The following is a 23,446-nucleotide window of genomic DNA, read 5'->3' on the forward strand; positions in this document are numbered from 1 at the left end:
TTGTCCTAAATCTTCAAAATTAATCTTGAAAAAAGCTGTAATATGGCACTGCCACCTCTGTTATGCTGGTGGTCAATGATTGAATATCCCAATTAACAACAAATCACATTGAGTATAGTCAAATGGTCATTTACAAACTGTTACAGTTGTGTTCCGATTCTTCGAAAATGGAAAACTCAGTTAACCAATGTTCAGATTACATAAGTACATTGCTCTGACACCATCGCTCTGACAAAAAATATACTCAATAAAAGTATCTTTGTATATAAATAAATATATAAATGAATCTCTACGTCAGCTTACCAAGTTTTATTTATTTATTTTTAGGGCATTATGCTATGTCAAAAATAAAATAAATAGAGGTATACATAAAATAAGATATACAGTCTTGAGTGTTTTGTGTGTGATATCACGTTAGCCTCCTTTATGTTGTCAGATATGGAGATGTTTTTATTTTTGGTATAATAACATGACTTTAAAAAATACTGCAACAAAAAAATTGACCAAATTGTGAGACTATAAAAACATATATATTTGTGTGTGTGTGTGTGTATATATATATATATATGTATATATATATATATATATATATATATATATATATATATATATATATATATATATATGCTTTTATAAATACATTTAGATTTAGAAATATGTGATGTTACTCTGTCAACTTAAGTAACATAAGGTTTAAAAAAATATTGTACATAGAAGTATGTTTTTGATGTCCTGAGATGAACCAATAAAAGTCAATACAATATGAATAAATATCTGAATTTCTATCTTTGTGTGTGTGGGTGTGGGTGGGCGTGCGTGATGGATTGTAAATGTGTGTTTTTAGATCACTGTCCAACTGAATACAAATTCAAAACTACTTACTTGTCTGTTTTAAGTGGATTTACGATTCACTTCAAAATCTAATCAAAAACGAATAAAAAAATGATATATTCAAATAAAATGTAAATATACCTAATTAAATAAAGAATTATATTGTCGAATAAAGATCATTAACATATTTTCCAATTTCTTTGCATAAGTCCTTTCAATAAATATATATTATTGTTCACGGATGACAAATGCACGCCTGTACAAACAACTGTTTAGCCACTTTGAGGCGCTATAGGTCGAGTTTTCATTCCAGTAAAAGCTACCTACTAACTATTCATTTATCTAGGAACTATTACATAGATCCTCATCAGTCCTAACCTGGCGAACATTTTGCAAAAATCTATATTCTTTTCGGTCTATCAGAGTATAAAATAACTAGTTTTGTTATTATAATGAAGCACTTTATATACCTGGCACTAACTGCGCAGCTTCTGCGCAGCGGTGACGCCCTAATCCACTTGATGAAACAGCCAAGATGGCGGCCCAGCGGAGGAATCTGATGCAGAGCGTAAGATCATTTTTTAAGCTATTGGTTTCACGAATACTTTTCACTTAACAGTATTCGTTTGATTAAAAGGTCTCTATGTGCTCCACCTACCAGTACTGTTCTCAATGCGAGTCTTCATAGCTATGTTTAACGTGCTGCTAATGTCAACGCTAAATTAACTAGATGCACTTACGTTCATACCATCACATCTTACACAACTTTATTTTGATAAACATAATACTATTAACTCAAACTATATATTATCTGGAAGGAAGAGAGTATGGGAGCACAGCACTGCTTTCTAGGTTGCAGCGAAAAGTAACTTTTTCATAGACCATAATTATCAGTATTAGCACTGGCTGTCACATATGTAAACAAATAGTTGAACACCATCTCTAATGTTACTCTAATAAGCATATATAGACCTGGTAGGCCGACACATTCAATATCAGTCAGGCTATGCGATTGGGCCAAACATGTGTGATGGAATACATTTATTAGTGTACTGACGTAGGTACAACTTAGTTTGGATTTTCCAAATACTGTAATTTGCATTTTTTTGCCATCCAATTTGAATAATTTGCATAATTCTTACTATTAAATATTTTATGTTAATCAAATGTATGAACGCAACACGTTTTGGCAACAGCATCAAAGCTGGACAGATGACCTGCCTCTCTGCCAGATGTGTGGGGTGGGCTCGGCTCCCAACTGTGTCTACGGCCCTGACGGTAAAGGCACTCAAAGCCACCCCAACGAAGATGGACACCTACGGTTCAGGTGAGAAACTAGCGCTTTGGATAATGGGGCTTTCACATCAGATTGCATCATAGAATGTTTGCATTGTCAATACTCCGCCTAATTGTGAAGACTCAAGAGAGTTGAAGTGCTGGAAATGTCTAAATATACGTAAGTTAGGGTGATTAAAACTTTATCTTGCGTGAGAAATGCCGTGGCATTCCCATACTTCCCATACTTAAACATAATTTCACGATTAAATCCAAAACCATGTCCCTACCGCAGTATGTTTATGTCATGTAGTGGTCAAGCCGCAGCAGTAGTCCTTGTGTATGTAGTAGTAATGCCGGGTGTTGTGGTGCTTCCCTTCAGGGGAGAGGACGGTTGTTTCCTGTACGGCGTGTTCAACGGCTACGACGGCAGCCGCGTTGCAAGCTACGTGTCCCAGTTCCTCACTGCCGAGCTGCTGCTGGGACAGCTCAACTCCACACACACCGACGACGACGTGCGCAGACTCCTCACACAGGTGTGTGTGTGCCGTTCAGTTGCCTATTGTGTATTGCGCAAAACTCTAAATGAAAAGTATGTATTCATCCTTTATTGGATACATTTATCATTGTATTAAAGGATTTTTTGTCACAGATTCAAGACTTGAACTATAGTAGTATGTATATATTATAGTCTGTAATTGATAGCTGTCGAACCCTTTCCTCACTGATTTCCAACCTCAGTTTTGCTGCCTGTGGCAGTTCACTGTTATTTAATCACATGTTGTCATGTCACCTTTTATCTGGGCCCCTTTAAACTGGTTCCCATGGTTACAGATCATTAAAATAGGTCAGTGACCAGTAATCAGTAATGCTCATCTCCATCGTCGGCCATCATTGATTTACCGATCTGCGTATACAAGCAGAACATAATATCCGAGTATAATACCATAGTTTCAGCATTGGTGCCTTTGTTTAATGGTAAATTTAATTTTCCCTTCTTTCCATGTTTCATGAGGTGTTGCATTTACTTAAAGGCAGATATACACATAAATGATAAGAAAAATATATACTTTTAATACTGTGAGGGAAAATCTGCATTTTGTCCTCTGATGAGTTTTGCTTTGTATTTTGTTGACACATTGCCCTTTTTGTCTTACCGACAAGGCAAGTTGCCATGACTACGGACAGTCAGGTGGGATACTGAGGCCCTGAGCTGCTCATAGGGACTCTCTGTTGCCTTAACCATGGTTATTGCATTAGAGAAAACTGAAACCAGACAATAGATTTTAAAAGACATACCTGTTAGGGTGGACGTCTCCTTCTTTCAAAGGTGTATACTGAATGATTGTTTGTATCTCAGAAGTCTGAATGATTGTTTTCGAGCTTAATCAGGGGGTTAACTTGCACCTTCAAACAATTGCTCGGCATATAGATTTTTCTAAAGGTAAAAAGACCTTCACTTTGGACCCTGCTTCCTTCATTTCTATGTCGAAAAGTATTCCATTCCCGCAGCTTTGATTGACAGGCAGGATAGATTACCTGAAATAATCATGGAAGAGATGCCTTGATTGGTTAAAAATGAGGGTCAAAAATGGAATTTGTCTCATGCATCTGGAGAGCAGGCGGTCATCCAGGACAGATATTCTGACGAGCATTTCACTCCCTAATAACGGCTGTGACATTTTTCCCTTATTACCCTCAAATTAATAGCCCTTAAATCATACCGCCAGCAACTCTTAATTCTCTTACGAGATGATATTGCTTTTAACAAATGAAAGATAAATCACTTCATTAGAAGTCAGTCACTGATGTTGTGGTTTCCCTCTGTTTGTAGGCCTTCAGTGGAGTGGAGAAGAGCTTCTTTAAGACGATTGATGACGCGCTGGCTGTGAAGGCTGACCTCTCCAATTACCTCCCAACACACAACGAGGTACTGACACACACACACACACACACACACACACACACACACACACACACACACACACACACACACACACATCGCCCTCACTGATTGAAACACGCAGAGGCAGGTGCTCCTTGCTGGTTGTCATGGTAACCGGTGTGGTGTAAAACTTATCCCCGGCTGCTGCAGAAGAGCACTAGGTCTTTATTGGTCTCATCAGCCACCCTTGTTAGATGCACCAGAGGACTCTCACGCACACACTCTCTCCCTCTCGCTTCTCACTCTCTGGTCTGTCTGTCTCTCTCTGCCTCTGCCACTGTATGTACTCTCTTCCTCCTTTCCCCCTTAACTCTCACTCCTCCCTTTTGACTTCCACTCAGGTTTAACTTTTCCTGTAATTGTTTTTATAGATATCTTTGTATATATACATGTGTTTTTGTGTGTATATATGTATTTATGTATGCATTAGAGCCCGACCGATTTATCGGTGGGCTGATGTTATCGGTCGATTTAGGCATTTTCCAAACAATCTGTATCGGCAATTATATTGGCCGTTTAATGAATATTTAAAAAAATATTTTGTTTCTATTTTTTTGGGGTTATTGTGTTTTTGTTCAAAGGACTTTGAGGTTCATATCATAAGTTTGTATTTTTATACATTTTATTTATCAGAACTTGTGTGAGTGACGTCAGCGAGTGAGTGGACGAGCGAGCGGTAGAGTGCGTGTCAGTTTAGTGAAGTAATGAACGAGTCCGGTTGTGTGTAAGAATAAAGTACCCAGCCTGTCAAGAATCGGTGGCTGTTACATTCCGACCATATTCAGACCTAAAAGCAGACCCACTGCAGCTCAAAGCGAAGGGTGTTGCCCCCGAGAGAGCATCGGCCCTGGAGGGAACGCCTCCCCTGTGGAGGCGGAGCGCAAGAGGGATTGCGTGCCCTAATAGTGTAAAAGAATATGCGTATTTTGCAAACCAACACAATTTAGTACTACTCTCGAATTTATTTCGCAATTTCGGCGAAAGCCGAGCTCATCCATGGAACGTGTGTGTGTGTGTGTGTGTGTGTGTGTGTGTGTGTGTGTGTGGCCCAGGGTACCGGGTACCAGCAGCTGTCCCCCCACAGCCAGAAGGTGCAGGAGCGTCTGAAGGAGCTGGAGCAGGAGGTGTCTGGAGGAGCCACGGCCGTGGTGGCCCTCATCCTCAACAGCAGGCTGTACATCGCCAACGTTGGTATGCAGTGCGCCGCAAACACACACACGCGTCTGACGTTGGTACACCATGCATACACATGCATGCATACATAAATGCCCCTCTCTAACGTTGGTACGCCATGCACACACACAGAGTAGCTAAGTCTCGGCCATCTCATGTGTCACGCAAAGGGACGTTCCGTTAAAGGGATACGCAGATGTTTCTGTCAAATTAGCATTTGCATCCCTCACCGAGATTGAGACGAGTTGTTTAACTCCAAATTCATCATTTGGAGGTCGCTGGGTTAGCTTTTGATTCCCGTTAGCCGCTTCAATTGAGATACAGTGGCCTAGCTCCTGTGCATCTGAGGGGATTACAATGATAAGACCAACTGATCGCGAACGGTAGCACACTTGACCTGATAGCAGCTACTGACTGGAGCGAAGAGCGCTGTTGACATTGGGAACCAGATTCGAAAAAAATGCGTTTAACCACTTGCCCTTTCTGGTGCTGAAGCGCAGCATTGTCTGTGCGCGCGGCCATTCGTGAACATCCCTAGTCACGCCCGGGTCTTGGAAAAGGAAAAAAGTTGTTCAATTAAAAACATTTTAATGGAGATCTGAAACGCCATTAAATGTTCCTGCCACAGTTTGTCTAATTAATATAGAATATGTCATTTGGTAATTGAATGTCATGGGTACAAGCCTGTGTCACGCCAGTCAATGTTAGTTAGGTGCCGTTCGGTATGGCTCAAAGAGGGAGCAGAAATGGCGCAGCTCTAACTTTGATGACAGTGTTTGAGCAATTCTGTTTTCATATGTACTGCTATAGTCAGTTTTGGTCTGTTTAATTGTATGTCGATACACACTTGTACCCATGATGATTTTTATATAAAAAAATTGATATTAGATTCAGATCAAAACCAAAACCCTATTTAATTTCTATCTAATTTGTATGTGTTGACTATCAGAATCGACAAAATGGACTGTGATCAAGCCTTTATTAATTTGTAAGAAGTATCATCTATTTATTTATGTAAATGTGCAGTGTATCATCTTATCATATCTGCTATTGCAAGGTAACGCAATATATTTTTTATTTATGTTATATATTACAGGAAATGTAGTTTCTATTACTTAAATATACAAGGCCAGTATACGTTATCTTCTCCTCAATACTGATATCTCCAAGTTCTTCTCTGCTTTCCAAAGCTCTGTTTGTGTAGTGGACAGCTGATATATACTTGGTGTCGTAGTCCACTACTCCAATAAAAAGAAACCTGGTTTAAGCCTTTCCTTAAGTCATCAAAATGAAACAAACAGGAAACGCTGGTTGTTATTTCTTAAAGTAAACCTCATAGAATAACATGCCTGCCCATATATGGGGAGCGTAAAACCAAACTCAAATAACAAACCCCAAACCGCTCTTTTCAAGCAACAAATAGATTTGTTTAGCCCGCCCTGGGCTAAACTAGCTTTTGATAAAAGTCTCCATCAATTGGCATATATTTCTATCTATAATTCTTTATAATTCACTTTGGAAAGCTTCCCAATATCACTGCAAGTGATGGAAAAGGTTTACGTGGCTTCCTTCAAAATGCTGCGGCTCCTTCCTCCTTGTGTTCTGTTTGGGTGTTTGAACATCCTCCGGATTATCTAGATGTTTGTGTTTGAGGCCGCATAAAACCGGAGACCCTGGCCAACAGCACACAGCCGTGTCTGGACGGACGCATTATGTTTATCTTTTGCATCGAGAATAGACGTAATTCCTGTCCACGCCTCGATCCATGAACACTAGTATGCTTTGAACCGTTTAAAACCATATATGATTCTCTAAATGTTCTCTAAGTTCATGCTATAACGGTCTATATACGCGTGTGCTTTGGGCTGAGCGTGGCCACCTTCTGCCTTAGATGACTCACTGGGCTGCTCTAGTAAAGTGGTTCTCCAACTATGTTTACCAACGCACCCCCTCTATGATGATTTTTGTCTGCCAAGTGCCCCTTGCACCAGCAGTAAACATTCCTGGGAAGGGATTTATTAATTTTTTTGAATATAAATAATGTATGTGCACGTTATTTGGTGTAGTCAACATTTAGTGGGTGCGGTGTGAATTCTAAGTTTAGTGAGGAACGTGGGCTGTGCTTTACTTCTCACTATGAAAGGGTGGGGTTGTCTTTTCAGCTTTACATGCAGATTCTCCTTCTCTCTTGTTAGTTGGACGTTTAGGCCACTCATCCCTTCCTCGACTTTCTTCCAACTGGCTTTAAGAATCAAAGCGCATTCACAAAAGTCTGCCTCATGTGTGAAAAGTGCTATATGAATAAAGTTGCCTTGCCTAGTGCGAGTGCGATCCCCGGCTTCTCATAGCTGAGTAACGAGGTGCCCCTGAGCAAGGCACCTAACCTTAACTGCTCCCAAAGAGCTGGCTCTTGCCTTGCATGGCTGATACCACCGTCGGTGTGTGAATGTGTGCATGAACGGGTGAATGTTAGGCAATATCGTAAAGCACTTTGGGTGGCCTCTGGTTACAAAAAAGCCTTCTATAAATGCAGTCCATTTACCATCCATTTACCAACACATAAATAATATTTTCAGAAATGTTCCTGGTACCCTGCGATCCTTTAGCGTCGCCCTAGGGGTACGGGTACCTTTGAGTAGCACTGTTCCAGTGGGTGCTACGTCTAACGCACTGGAGAGTGGGTTGGAGTGAAGGCTTGGTCCGTTGCAGCCGAAGGGGGCAAGTAAAATGCTTTCCCTCAGCTGGCTTCTTCTGGCCATTTGCGGGCTCACAGGTCATTGTGTGTGACATAGAGAGCTGCAGGGGCCGTATTGGCACTGGTAGGTTAAGCAACGCGCCCCCCAGCTGTGGTCTGATGGAAATGGTTCTGGCAGCCGAGGTCGAGCGACCCACAATGTGATACTCCCCTGGTGGGAAGCAACCATTTTATATTTATACGATTATGGCCGGCAAAGAGTGGCTGAACATCTCTACCAGGGAGCTGTGACTGATATTGGATATGCCGCCAATAACTAGCTGACGAAGGATAGCCCCGTCAGATAATCACCTCGGGTAAATATGTCCGGTATTGACAAAAAAGTGACCTAATGTTCTGGTCATTCCATCCATTATTGATTGCCGTTATTAATTATATTTCAATAATGAACGGTGACTGCCGCTGCCCGATTGGCCGTGAGCCTTCTCTTGACGTAAAGCAGGAAGCACTCCCTTTCAAATTGTTATTCTAACATGCATCATGCATGTATCAAAAAGGGTACCAAAAAAAATCCATTTCACGAATGGGATCAATAAAGTATTTTAAGAAGTAGTATCTCAAGTGTCTCTCTCTCACACACACACACACACACACACACACACACACACACACACACACACACACACACACACACACACACACACACACACACACACACACACACATTCTGATTTAAGAGTCAAGTCAAAATATAGCAGCCAGGTAAAATAACAAATGTGTAATAATAAAAAACCTGCTGTTGCAGACATTCAGTTTATAGCTGGAATAATGCCGCATAACGATAGCCTCAGTCTAATGCTCCATCTACCAGCTGTTGGGGCCTGACATTGTACAGCAAGGAAGTCTGTCCTGATACGACTGATGTTGAATTTGTTGTGCAGCAAAACACAAGCAATGATTCACTCCAAAAGCAGGATATGAGTTAAGTGCTCTTTTACCTGAATCCTGTCCCTTTACATTGTCTTTTAATTGCAGAAAATTACATTCAGTGGCTTAAACACTGTTGCCATATCAACAGCTATTTCAAATGAATAGGGGATTCTGGTGTGACTGAAAGCAAAGCATCATGCTCTTTCTAGTTGTTAACCCATTTTGACTTAAACATCTCAAAAGTTATTTGGAACCAAATAAAATGTAATTCTCTTTGCTCTTCTGATGAATAGATCTTGTCTTTTTAAAATAACGTCACAAAATGTTTTACAGCCGGCGGTACGGTAGCTCAGTAGATGGAGCAGGTGGTGCAGGTAGCCTGTTATCCGGAGGGTTGTTGGTTCAATCTCTGGCGCCTCGTAGCAACGCCATCTCTGTGTGAAGATATGTATATGAAGAGATGAATCTGAAGCACTACCAATAAAGTGCTTTGGGTGACCACAGGTTAGGAAGGCGCTGTATAAATGCAGGCCATTCGGTATGTCTGGGTCTTGGTGGCGGTAGAGGTGTGTTTTGTGACGGCCCGGGGGTTCTGTGTTTCAGGGTCCAACCGGGCACTGCTGTGCAAGTCCAGCAGCGACGGGCAGAACCAGGTGCAGCAGATCGGAAGACCTCACAACACGGAAAATGAGGATGAGCTGCAGAGACTGGCTGCCCTGGGTGAGACGCACACACACACACACACACACACACACACACACACACACACACACACACACACACACACACACACACACACACACACACACACACACACCCCCCCTTGGTAAAAAAATAAAGCGCTGTCAATCTATCACCTTCTGGCTCTTTCATCACCTGTCATCTTGCCAATGTCAGTCTTTGTCTTTTGCGTAATGTTCCATTATCCCTGTGCACTGCTGCCACTTTGCTCCAAAATTGACCTGTTTAACATTCATGAAATGACCGGCAATTTATGCAGTATATAGGGATGGGTATGAGGTCTGGATTTGGATGTCTGGATTTGTTGACTGAGAGAATCTGTAGAGTCATCCAATGTTTGTTAAGTTGGTTTTATTCGATTTTTTTATTGATGTTAACCCACAAACATAAATAAGAATATAACTGCTAACTAAAGCCTGGTGAGGATGATTAACTACACTAAATGGATTAGAAATTGCACTTGCTTTCCGTTGTGATATTGATGAGCGGGAGAAGTCTGACATTCTCACGTTATCTATTGGATCTAGTGTTCTCCAAATCATTCCAGTGCGAGTACTCGCGGTAAATGGCCATCACTGCTCGCTATACAGACCATGATTGCTGCTCTTACGCCACCCTTCCATTTCCTCACAAAAGGACCAGGTTAGTCACTAGGGTATAATTTCGCTCCCGATGAGTGCTGTGGTTTCGGGACGAGGACGGTGAGGGGAGGGGAATTCCATCGCTGGCTGCCGAGCACACCATTAGGTCTGAAAGCACTCGTTCTAGTTTGTTTGTTGTTGATGCCGTCGTTTCTGCTGCTGCGGCGGGATGTCAGGCTGTGGAGTTCTGTGGAGCGAGGTGCTACTCTCGTGGGTATACCTGGAGGAGAGGTCTGTCACACGCCATGGAGGTTGTAGGCACGCTGGAGCAGAGCACAGCAGATTATGTATGCTTCTTTTTTCAGCACATTCGTTCTATTTATATGTCAAATGAGGTGGGGAGAACGACACCTGTACCCAGGTAGGAAGCTTGTAAGATGATGCAGGACGGTTGTAGGACGTTTATAGGAAGGTTGTGGAGGTTGGAGGAAAGTTCTTTGAGGATTTTTGGAAGGAAGTAGGACGGTTGTAGGAAGGATCCTGAGGTTGTAGGATGGTTGTAGGACAGTTATAGAAAGGTTGTGGAGGTTATAGGATGGTTGTAGGATGATTAAAAGACTGTTTTAGGATGGGAAACATAAATTAGAATTAAAAAAGACACGATGCACAAACTCAACGTGAAATAGTAATAGTATTTCTCTCTCGTCTTCCCCTATCCTAGGTGTGGACCCAGCCAGGGTGAAGCAGGCGGGGCAGATCGCAGGTCAGCCCAGCACCAGAACCATCGGAGACTACCGGGTCAAACTCAACTACACAGACATCGACTTGCTCAGGTGGGACACGCACATGGACGCACAGACAAACGCATGAAGACTCACTCGTTCTCTCCCTCTCTCACACACTCAAACACTGACACAAACAGAAACACGCACACACTGTCAAATATTGTCAGTACTAGTCTCTCTGTGTGGAAACTAGGGCTGTACGGTATGGACAAAAATGTATATCACGGTTTGATTTGAGGCATAGATGGTAACAGTATTATATCACGTTGTGTTAATTGTATCTTCTAATTTCGATATAAATGCTTCTAAAGGGGTTAAATACTAGAGATAGACCGATATGGTTTTTTCAGGGCCAATACCGATTATTAGTAGTCAAGGGGGCCGATATTTGGAGCCGATATTAATTTACAGAAAAAGGGAAAATATTTGCGTCAAAATTTTGAACAATACAAACTCCAACACTTAACTTCATTGAAATGCCTTTAAGCATATGTTTAATAAACACAACAGCTCATCGGATTTGCAACATAACACAATTTTAACAAATAAATGGCTCCCTAAAATTTTCCTGAACTGAACTGAGATGTTAATCTTTTACAACTGAAAATTTAAATAAATAAATAGTTCCCTCGTTAAACAGCCATTTTTGCCAGACAGTTTTCTCTCAGACAGACGGTGCTTTGCTGTCAGTTTCTCATGTGGCTCACACACACACACACCCACACACCCACACACACACCCACACACACGCACACTAACACACTATTCTCTAGCCGTCCCCTCATTGTGCTTCCCTGTAATAATACTAACTGAATTTTACTCTCTCACACACACACACACACACACACTTCTTACTTTTATCACTCACTATTTCCATATTGATATTATCAGCAACCTTGTTTCGAGTGATTAACGGACTGCGAGCGAGCAGACTATCACAGACAATTTCCATATCGATATGGAAACAGTCTGTGATAGTAGAAGTCTGTGTGGGAGGGAGAGAGTAAAAACCTAATAAACTCAATTCAGCCCAGAGCATGTTTCGATAACGTTAATGGGCTCACAGTAATTTTACTAGTTGTTGTGAGTTGTAGAGGACTGGGATGTTTAGTACAATTTTGCGAGAGTCTGCTGCCTTAACTTACCTCGAAACCAAACCAGACAAAACCTTTCCTCCTCTCCGCCGTGTGTGTGAGAGCACTCTGCATGCACAGCTTTCACTGCTGATTGGCTGTTACCCGTCGTGGCTCTGCGTGTAACCAGAGCGTGTAACCAATCAGATGGTGCTGTGGGTGGGGGACAATGCTGGGGACAGCGTAGTGACAGGAGACAGAGAGGCGCGGCTGCACCAGAGCCAAAATAACGATAGTTACGTATTGTAACTCTAGATTCTATGAGTATAGGCGCAGCCTTTTAAGGCTATCGCTATTGGGTTATCCCTAGGGTTTTAAATTGATCTCTTATCAGCCGTCAGATCAAAAAAAAAGGCCGATGCCGATATGCGTCAAAATGCCAAATATCGCCGCCGATAATCGGTCGATCCCTGTTAAATACCGGTTAGGCAGCATAACTGCATGAACAAAAAAATGCAATATCTTATCTCATGTTACTTCCATCTCTGAAAAACACAACAGTATGGATTTTTTTTCTCCACTTTCTCAGGGACCTTGCCGTATAGTTTTGGCATCACAATTTGTCTGAAGTGTGTGCGGACAGGTAACGCGTACCTTGGATCGAGTGTTTTTGACCATCTCTTTAAAACCCTTTCTATTGACATTTTGAAAGGGAACCATGTCCTTACACAGACAAACAGTTACTGCGTTTGTTATCTCATTCCACTGCTGGCTTTTTTGGTCATAAGGACTGGCTTTGTAAAAGCCCTGCGGAAGCGATGTCTGTGGAAGAGATGGCAATAGCATACTGCCTGAGAAGGCAGTATCGCTGTCAAATCTGTCAGCAATGAATGAAATAAAAACGTAGCTACGTTACTGTATTAACGTGTTACTTACGTTGTAACGCGTTACACAAAACAATGTCTACCGGTCTCACGGTAACGTCGAAATCCATACCGCAGCGCAAATTCACACCAGTGTGTTGCGTCTATACCGTTTATACCGTACACCCCTAGTGGAATCTGTCCCCTCCCCTTCAACCATTCATCCTCTCGTCTGTTCATTTCTTTCTGTCCTGAGACGATCTCCCATCCTGTCCCCTCTTACCCTCACCCCATGCATTTTTTCGGTGTTCTGTGCTTACTCCCATTGACGTCATCAGTGGGGCCAAGTCTCAGCCAATCATCGCCGAGCCGGAGATCCACCGCAACCAGTTGGACGGCGTGACGGGCTTCCTGCTGCTGATGTCGGAGGGCCTCATCAGCGCCCTGGAGTCCGCCCGCGGACCCGAGCAAGCCAATCAGGTGAAGCCCCTCCTCAAACTGTCTTGTCTGACTGTCTCTCTGCCTGCCTGCCTGTTTGTCTGCCTGAACGCTGGTCCATATTTTCTCTCTGTCCGTCTGCCTGTCTGTTTGTCTATTACCATCCATCACACTGCCATCATAATGGCCTTAAGTCCCATTTGGCTATTCTTTGTACTGATTAGGACAGAATGGCTATCTAAAGCTAGTTGTACACATTGTCTTCTACATATGGACCCGGCTCTATCTCATCGTCATCAACGTGGCTCGCCATCGGATGAATGTGCCGATAACAACACTGGAAACTATCGGGTCCTATTTCCCACTCCTCCTACTCTATCCTCCCCTCCGGTCTGTCCGTCTCCCTCCTGTCTCGTTTGTCTCCCCCCCCCCCCCCCCCCTCCCCCCCGCGCCTCCCCCTCGTCTCACCCCCCCCGACCCCGCTCCATCCACGGCTCCCCTGACTCAAAGTGACTAAGTGACTCACCCCCCTCTTCCCTCTCTCTCCACACGGCTCCGCCCCCCCCCCCCCACACACACACACACACACCTCAACCCCTGGTGCGTCGGGACGGTGGGCTGCTGTGCAGGAGATGGTTGCCATGGTAGCGGCGGAGCTGGCGCAGCAGAGCGACCTGGAGGCGGCGGCCCAGGCGGTGGTGGAGCGCGTGAAGCGGGTGCACCACGACGCCCACGCCTCGGGGCGCCAGCGGGCGGCCCGCTGCGCCCGCCACGAGGACATGACGCTGCTGGTCCGCACGCTGGACTACCCCCCCTCCGACGGCCTGCTGACGCCCACGCAGGGTAGGGGCTAACCCCATCAGACTGTAGAACCCCCCCCCCCTTGTAGGGTTCCCTCCTCCGCTACCTTTTGTGATGGGACAACGTTTATTATATTGTTTGTTGTTTGTTCTGGTTTTATTGCGTTCTGTTGTTTCCTGAGATAAAAAATAGGGGGATTTATTGGGAAGGTTTGTGATAGATAGGCAGAGGATTGGACCTATGGGTTTGTTGGGATATATTTTTACTCCGTGTGAAAACTTTCTACCTCCCTGGGGGGGGTTGCACGTCTTGTGTTCCCAAGCCGCATTAAGATAACACAAGATCTACTCTGTTTATCCAAGGGCGGAAATTGGGGATAAAACGCAGACCGGTGGAAAGCTAACGAAAAAAAAGCTTTTAATATCCTCAAATTATTCTGCTCCAACTTAATTCCTCTTCCAAGGGCCAGGATAGTCGAGTTACGGTCTAGGTCTGTCTGTTCGACTCACATTCAAAAGGGGCTTGGTTCTTACCCCAATGTCCACAGTGATCCTGTAGGTGGCCTCAGTCATTTAATGTTTCCGTTGAACCCCCTGCCCGTGTCTCCACAGGGGGCCGCATCTACCCGGTGTCCGTCCCCTACTCCAACAGCCAGAGCACCAGTAAGACCAGTGTCACCCTCTCCCTGGTCATGCCCTCCCAGGGCTCCCTCACCAACGGGACCAACACCGCCTCCACCGTCGAGGAGGGGACCCCCACCCCGGGGTAAGAGCCTGCCCCTCCAAACCCCCCCCCCGCTGCACCGCCTCGCTGTGAGCCTCAGGCACACACACTGCAACACTGAAAACCTCTTTTTAACCCCTTGACTGCAACACCTTACCTAATATCTCACTATATCAGTTTATAACCTGTGAGGACCACTCTCATGACAGGGGTGTCTTCGGAAATGTTGAACATTGTTGAACATGTGGATATTTTAATGAATCGCCATTCTTTCAACTTTCATTCATGAATATAAACATGGATGTTCCGGTGGTTCGTTAAGAGTTGAAAAGTCAACACGATTTTAGGAGATCTTGTAGTGCGTCAGCTCGGCCTCTATTTGGCCACCGGCCTTTCCAGGTAACAATTCATGTGATTGGGATTCCCCCCCACACACTACAGGATTTAGGATAATGAAAAACGGAGCATGTTCCATATTTGCATGTCAAACATTTTCGACGTGGAGAAGTGAAACCACGCCACAGGACAGTCGGGCTTGATTATCCTCCGAGCCCACGGCTGTCTGAAGGGGTAACCAGGGGGAGATGGGGGCTAATTATCCTGCAGTGTATCCCCGGCGTGCGCCGCGCTCGGTTACCACCCCTGTCTCCGCTCTCCTGTCTGCTCCCTCCTGGGAGCTCTTGATTCGCTGCCGCCGTCTGTGTGTTCACCCACCACCACCACCACCATCACCACCATGTTTCCTTTTGGGTGTGTTTGTTTTCTACTCCCCCCCCCCCCCCCCCCCGCCGTTATCCTGTTTATCTTCTCGGTTGGTTGAGCCCCGACTCCCTCCCTCCCGCTGTGCTGTTAGCTTTGGGTGGGCCTGATGTTCACCTCCCGCCGTCCCCGCCGTGCTGCCTCTAATGTTGTTCTGGTTTAATTGTGTGTTCCTCCATCCCGCTGCTCTTCAGCTCTCTCTGAACCAGCCCTTGAACTGCTGACCCCCCGCTGGGCGCCACTCCGTTAACCAAACAGGAGGTCACTCAGTGACCTTGCATGACCTTTTCTAGAATAATGTCAGTGACATCACTGTGGATGTTAGCCTGCCTCACTCCTCCCCTCTCCTCTCTAAAAAAGCTCATGTGGGGTTGGAACCTCTTATTAATTAATCCTGCCCCTAATCTAGGGCTGTCAACGAATATTCGAAGTTCGAATATTCGTTCGAAATGTATCCAAAAACGCGAATTCGAACGTGAAAATTAATATTCGAATGTGAAAAAACACTTCCGCGGTACAAGCGCCTCTATCTGCTTTGTGAATGAGCCTCTGTCTGTTCGCGATGTCCCTCATAATATTCAAATGTGAAAAAACACTCCCGCGGTACAAGTGTAACAGACTAGTATTGTGAAGAGCGAATGTATTTTATCCCCTCGGGGTTTCCGTACTTGGATATAGGTATTCCAGCTCGGCTATGCCATTCAATAAGCATCCGAAGTAGAGCTCAGGGAGCTAGTAGTCTGGCTGGTGAAAGCTGCTATAACGCAATGTTCTCGGCAAAGTCCGAGACAGCTTTTTTTTCATGAATCCGAACGGTGCGTAGTGCTGGCCCTTTCGCTGGCATGGTGGAAGGCGTAGGCGACATGCATTTTTTTCTTTATCGATTTTAATAGGCCTTCTCGATAAATGGTAAGCAAAGCAAGGAACGTTACCACTAGCATACTTTGTAACATTCAGAAGCGGGCGTCTTCTTCAGATTACTATAGTTTGCGCGCTTGCAGGTGTGGTGGTGAAATGCAAGCGATACAAAGATGTGGCTTTTCATGATTAGGCCTCCACGTTACTGGGCTGTTTATAGGATATATATATATCCCACTAATTTGAACCATGGTTTTGTCGCATTATTGACATATTGACGGCAACTGCGTAAAATAGGCAACCAGATATTCGAATAGTTCGAATTCGTGATTTTTTTCCAAACGAACATTCGAATGTCATTTTTGAACAATTTTGACAGCCCTACCCTAATCACACAGCAGAGGCTTCTAGAAACCCTTTCCAGGGAATGTAGTGGAAAACAAATTCCTTATTTTGTAGTAGTTCGTTGAGCGGACAGCACAGAGCTCCTAACTGGCTCCCCCTCCACTCAGCAGTAGGCCCTGGTGGACCGATGCTGTGGCCAGTGTATCACTTTTAAGACTGGAGACACCCTCGCATGAACACTAATCTGCCCTCAAACAGCACACCGTTGTGCCCGTCCGTGCTTTGGGTTCCCGATGCACGTTGTCTAGTCTTGTCCTGTTTTTCTCTCCTCCTTCCATCTCGGGCCGTCACCTGCCCTTTGATGTGCACCACCCGACACGTTACGCTCACTCCATCAAAGTCCTTCTGTTCATCACCCACTTACTCGCTGCTTCTCACTCACTCACTCCCGCCTCTGTATCTAAACGATCTTGTCATCCCGTGTCCTCCTCGCCGCTCCCCCCGCCCCGCCCACCCCGCCGCTCCCCCCAGTGTGTGCCCGTCGGCCGCCCGCCGAGCCTCCATAGACATCCTGCAGCCCATAATGGAACTCTCTGTCCCTCCCACTGCCTCCCCCGTTGCCCCTCTCCCTCCGCGCCGCCTCTCCACCTCGCTCTACTCCCTCCCTGTCCCTCCCCTCTGTCTCTCCACCTCGCTCTACTCCCTCCCTGTCCCTCCCCTCTGTCTCTCCACCTCGCTCCACTCCCTCCCCCGTCCTCCTCCCGCCTCCACCCTCACCCCGCTCCCCTCTCTCTACCCCTTTCCCGCCTCCTCCTCTCTTCCCTCGCTGGTCCCGTTCTCCTTCTCCTCCTCTTCCTCCTCCTCCTCCCACACCTCTTCTCCCTCCTCCTTTGTCCCTACCCCACCGCCTCCCCCCCTCTCCTCCTCTTCCTCCTTCTCCTCTATCCCTACTCCACCTCCTGGCCTCTCCTCCCTATACGCATCTTCCTCCTCCGCCCCCTCCACCTCCTCCTCGCCCTCTTCTCATCCGCCCCCCTCTCTCCCTGACCCACCACCCCCTCCCTGCACCTCCCCTCCCTCACTGATCCCCTTCTCCCCCCTCTCCTCCTCTCCCCCGGACCCCCCCGGCCCCCCACGCAGCCAGAGCCCCACGGCCACCCTGCAGTCCACCAACACCCAGACCCAGAGCTCCAGCTCCAGCTCCGGGGACGGCAGCCTGTTCCGCCAGAGGGGCAGCCAGGCGGCCCAGCCGGACGAGACGGGCCGCGTGCCGCCCTACGTGGACTTCAGCCAGTTTTACCGGCTGTGGGGCAGCGACCATGCCGACACTCAGAGCACCCTCGGGCCCCAGTGAGGGGACACAAGGACTGTGGATGGGGGGGATTTATGGGTGGGTGGGTGGGTGGGTGGGGGAGAGTGATGAGACACAAAGGACTGAGATTGGGCAGGGGTTGGATTGTGTGGGTGGGATTAAGGGTGAATGCAATTCTGGGATGATTGGTTGAAGTCTGCTTCCTCCATATTTCTTACAAAATCCGTCCCCAGTCACGTTGACGGATGTGGAATGACCTGCGATGAAGACGGACGGAGCACTTGGAGTTCTTCCTGGGTCAACTCGCAGGGCTGGAGTGGGTCAGGTCGGAGAACAATGTGGGAAACAAGTTTGTGGTCTCCTTCTGGAGGAGGGTCTGCTCTGGCTTGTTGGTTGGCCAGAGCTTCTGATCTTTTCAAAACTATCCTTTCCTTTTTTAGCCAGGAATATGTGTATTGAGCGCTAGATGTTTATTTCCAAATAAAGGGTTTACATGCATCTTGACTTCCGACTTCCGAAGTTGCCGTCTATATGCTGTTATATGATGGACCTCAGCTTAACTTGTAAGTTGCTTTGGATAGAGCGTGCTAAATGATTGAATGTTAATACGTCCACCTGGTCGGAGTCAGTAAATCTGCATTTGTTTGTTTTGTGGTGTACATGCCATTGTTCATTGAATTTCTAAACGTGGAACCTGGCCAATATCTTTTATGATTGGTTGTCGGGCGAGTGAAGGGGAGGGTCACGCTTCCCCCTGAACTTTCTGATGCGACACAATGGGACCCTTCCGCTCAGGGCAAAATAATAAGCCCCGCAGGCGCGCCGTTAGCGTGCGTGCTTTACACTGCGTGTCATCTCAACGATAAAGGAAGAGGCAGCCTAGACACAGCCGCCCCTTCATCTAAATGCGCAGAGGCGAGATACCACAACAGCTATTAATGACCAGAGCAGTTCCTGCAGGACTTGGAAGATGTCTTGGCGGCAGCAGCCGCTATCTTGTCCAGACGGCGGATGTGGAGAGTTTAGTGTAAGCAACAGTGGAGTGTTGTATACGATAGCCAGTTGCACTCCCCTAATAAACGATAACTTGCTTGGGCTTGGCGTTGAACTACACGCATGCTCCCACACACACACGCACAGACAAGCGCATGTGCAGACACACACAAGCGCATACGCATGCAGGCATGCACACACACTAATAGAAAGACACACACACACACACACACACACACACACACACACACTAGGCTAAAGTGCAGAGAACATGGAATAAACTTTGTGCTCATTTCCTTCTCCTATTTAGTTATAATGATATGTTTGAGAAGCACTTTGATCACGACAGGATGAAGTAGCAGTCTTTGTGCTGCAATCTGTTTCACCGTTATCAGAACCCTCCCTCTCCTCACACACACAGACCCATAAACATCACAACCACACACACGTATGCACACAACCAAAATACAGACGGATTTAAATTGAACAATCAATGCCAGCAGGTCCAAATTATTGAACAGTCTGTCTCTGTCTCTCCCTCCTATATGTGTATTCAGTGCTAGGTTATTATTTTCAAATAAAGGATGAACATGCAGCCTGAATTCAGCTACAGGTTTCCGTCTATATGCTGTTTCTATGATTGTGTTCAGCCCAACTTGTAAGTCAATTTTAATATAAGCGTCCACAGTTTGCTAAATAATTAAATGTAAATATGTCCACTTCATCATTCAATTAATCTGCATTGTTTTTATATATAAATATATAATTGTTCTCTATCTTTGTAATTTGTGCATGATGATAGACATAGTGCCTTGTTCAATTGCACAGTTAAATTATATGACTACATTACCCATAGTCCTGTTGTGATCTGCTGTATAAGTTCTCCTGTAGTCTAAAGAGGTGGTGAGCCAGCCTTGGTGGGATACCCTGGGAAATATAGAGGCTCTCAGTTTCTCACCATGGCCGTGGGATTCATAGGCTGTGAGAGGTGTTCTAAATCTATAAAGAGCCAAATGTTATCTTACAGGGGTACTTTGCATGGAATGTAGCTAGGATATACATATATAGGTTGCTATATATATATAACCTAGAGAGACAGTGTGTGGAACATGGATACAGATGGCGGATAAAGAGACGGAAAGAGCAAAGGAGATATATTGAACTACTGTTGTATTAAAGGACCTCTCTGAGTGAGGGCTGTTGATGTGTGCATTAGGATGCATAATGGGATTTTTTGTTGGCAAAACTACACCATTTTGTGATTAAAAATAAGTTATTGCATTTATATAGAGCTATTCTAGTTACCAAAAGCACTTTCAGTATGTGTGTGTGCTCTGGGGGGGGGGGGGAGATATAATCCTAAACCAACGTAAAAACCAAGACACCTATGGGCTAATGAAAACATTGATGGCCACGACTCACATGAGAAACGCTGTTGCCGTTTCGATGTCTACCAAGACAAATACTTTCACGATTAATTACAAAAAAATACAGAAACACCTTTACTACCGATATTATTCCTATGGCCCTGTGCTTTCAAAATGTAGGTGGCCATTGCGGTTTGAAGTCATAATGTATAAGCCCTTTACTGTATGTGCAGAGTCCAAGATGTTTAAATTGCTCTCACAATATCATAGATCTTACAATGTAGCCACAACAGCACCATGATCCGCAGACCTTAAAGGACGCACAATAGATCCTGTCTCGCTCAGGCTGCAGATAGGAGCATAAAATTCTCTGTTGTATACCCCCTCGCTCTTGGTGGCGGATATGATAACGGAGATCATAATGGTTGTTTCTAGTCTACATTTCTGCCCACGGGCAAGGGCATTTAGATAAAGAATTGTTAATAAAAAGTTACATCATTGAACTCTTTTGAGGTCACTGATAGACAAACTTCTACGCTTTGTAAATAGGGTTGCTGCACTTATTTATTTTGAAAACAGGACACATTAATAAGAGGGTGAGCCGAACATAGGTTTGATCAACCGTAAATATTGAATTGTGTCCTCCACATTGCGTTGCGGCAATGGCTCACAACAAGCAAAAGGAAGATCTATGAGGGGATGGCAGGATTCAATTCTGCTCGTCCATTAGATTAAACAGCCCACACAACCTGAGAGACCTTGAACATGGTTTCGATGTAGTTGCTTGGAGGAAATGGGGAGTACTGGTAGCAGTAGTGGGCAGTAGCTAGTCTTTAATGTCAAGCTGTGGATATTCTTAAGGACAAATAGAAAGCTTGATATACAAATGCCACTTAAAATTCATAATATCTCACAGATATTTTGAAGATAAAGTGGAAATTCTTAATGTTATATTAGATTATTATTTTTGAAAACATTTGTATTCACATGGTGCATTTGACTAGCAATTAACATTACATATAAGGTTTTCACTTTATCTAAGCAGTATTTTTTATGCTAGTGAAAGAATTTCCAATCCAGGACAAACCTATAGTATGGCTCATCTTAAATAGATGAGACTTTTGATCAGGCACGAAATAAACAGTTTTTGGTAGTGGGATGGACGAAACATGAAAGAAAGAACCTCTTTTGTTCCATTTCTAAGAATATTTGACCAAAACAGCTTATTTCCTGTCTGATTCCCAGACGGATGTTTTTAGCATTGTGTAGTTATGGAAGTTGGGGAACGATACAAAGATAGTGAATAGAGTCCCGGCTATGGGGAAGGTAGGGGTTAGACAGTGCATAGACCGATCATTACGGAACAGCAAGGGGTTATACAGTACAGAGACAGTTTTATGGAACTGTTAGGGGTTTCGAAAGGTTAGAGACATGCCAATAAGGAACTGGTATGGGTTTGACAGTCCAGAGACAGGCCATTAAGGACTTGTTAGGGGTTCGACAGTATAGAGACAGGTTATTAAGAAGGTCAGTAGCAGGAAGTGAATACAACCTTTTTTGGTGGCACAGTCACACTTAGGGAGAATCCCTTAGGTGAATGCACATGCGGAATAGCAATCATCATAATAATACACTTTGTGTTACGCCTCACGTACAAAATATCCTAAAGGGCATTATCAGAACACCCCAGAACCGTGTACACAGTGCGACACGTAGTGTCATCTCAGGATAAAAGATAATTGTGTGCTATGGTGACCTTTAAGAAAATGGTGGTTCTCGACAACAAGCTCCAGCGACCCTAGGTGACACAGAGACGTGCCTTTTCACACCACCGCTGGTGCTAACCATTTACTCACCACGTCTCAGTCCGCGCACGCTAACCTGTCACATCCTGCCAGCTCCTGTGTTCAAATACACCGTCCGTCAGTCCAGACTCCTTTAGGAGGGGTAGCCCTAGTAGGGGTACAGAATAACTCGTTGTGCTTCAAGAACACTGACCCCACAGGATGTATCCCTCGAAGAATGAGCGTATTCCATTCATACGGCAGATTTAGTGTACAGGGTGGCCAATACAATCAATTCCTGCCGCCTATGTACCGTTTCCTACGGAACTCACCGGAACACCGTTTGTGTTTGTGGTGGGAGCCAACCGGGGGCCCGCGGCACGCCAGCTCTCCCAGCTGGTGCGTCGACGCCAGGAGGAACGTGCCATGCAGATCGCACATTGAGCCTGCACACTGTCCAGCATTTTAATTCACAGTCACAGGGGCAACAGTGTGGGGAGCGTGCTGCAATCTGGGACCACGCCGCCGGAGGAGGAGGAGGAGGAGGAGGAGGAGGAGGAGGAGGAGGAGGAGGAGGCGGCAGCACCTGACAATGATGGGCCCCCTGACCCCGATTCTCTCGGTGTCATAAGGAGAACCATCTGATATTTTTGCAGTGTTGTCCTCAGTGCTGATTTATTTGGTCTTTTGTGCTAGACGTTGAAGCTGTTTGAGATTGTGATCATGGTGCTGCAGAGCTGCAGCCTTCCGCACATGATTTGACTTTTTGATGCTGATAAGTGAATAACAGTTAACTTATTAGATACACATAACAGCATCTCTATATTAATAAAATATTTCAAACATTAATGTACTTAAAGTTCAATAGCAAACTCTATAGGCCTTATATACTTTTTTTCTCTGTATGATTGATCAGTCCGGCAAGGCATATATATAATACCCTACACTTTAACTTAGATAACACTTTGCCTCATGCAGAACTTTGTAGGTGACGGACTGAATTTGGATCACTGCTGTCTGTTGGTCTCCGAGGTTCTCCCGGTGTAGGAGTGGGAGTGCTCGCCGCGGGTCCGCCACTTGCTGCCCGCGTAGAGCAGAAGCAGCAGCAGCAGCATAACGGGGAGGAGCCGTCTCCTCCGGGGCCCCTCCTCCCCTCTCTCTATCACCCCCACTA

The 23,446-nt window shown here is 45.2% G+C and overlaps 1 protein-coding gene across 1 annotated transcript; it reads left to right on the forward strand.

The window, feature by feature from the left end:
- Positions 1-1,317: 1,317 nt before the first annotated feature.
- tab1 (TGF-beta activated kinase 1/MAP3K7 binding protein 1) lies at positions 1,318-19,843 on the forward strand. The gene is made up of 11 exons (XM_030352013.1): positions 1,318-1,399; positions 2,028-2,158; positions 2,489-2,642; positions 3,941-4,036; positions 5,104-5,242; positions 9,453-9,569; positions 10,893-11,004; positions 13,231-13,372; positions 13,960-14,173; positions 14,743-14,896; positions 17,957-19,843. Exons 1-11 carry the CDS (start codon positions 1,367-1,369, stop codon positions 18,168-18,170), a joined length of 1,506 nt encoding a protein of 501 aa, XP_030207873.1. The 5' UTR covers positions 1,318-1,366; the 3' UTR covers positions 18,171-19,843.
- The last annotated feature ends 3,603 nt before the right edge of the window (positions 19,844-23,446 follow it).

The sequence above is a fragment of the Gadus morhua genome, chromosome 3, assembly GCF_902167405.1.
Source record: "Gadus morhua chromosome 3, gadMor3.0, whole genome shotgun sequence".
NCBI classification, from domain to species: Eukaryota; Metazoa; Chordata; class Actinopteri; order Gadiformes; family Gadidae; genus Gadus; species Gadus morhua.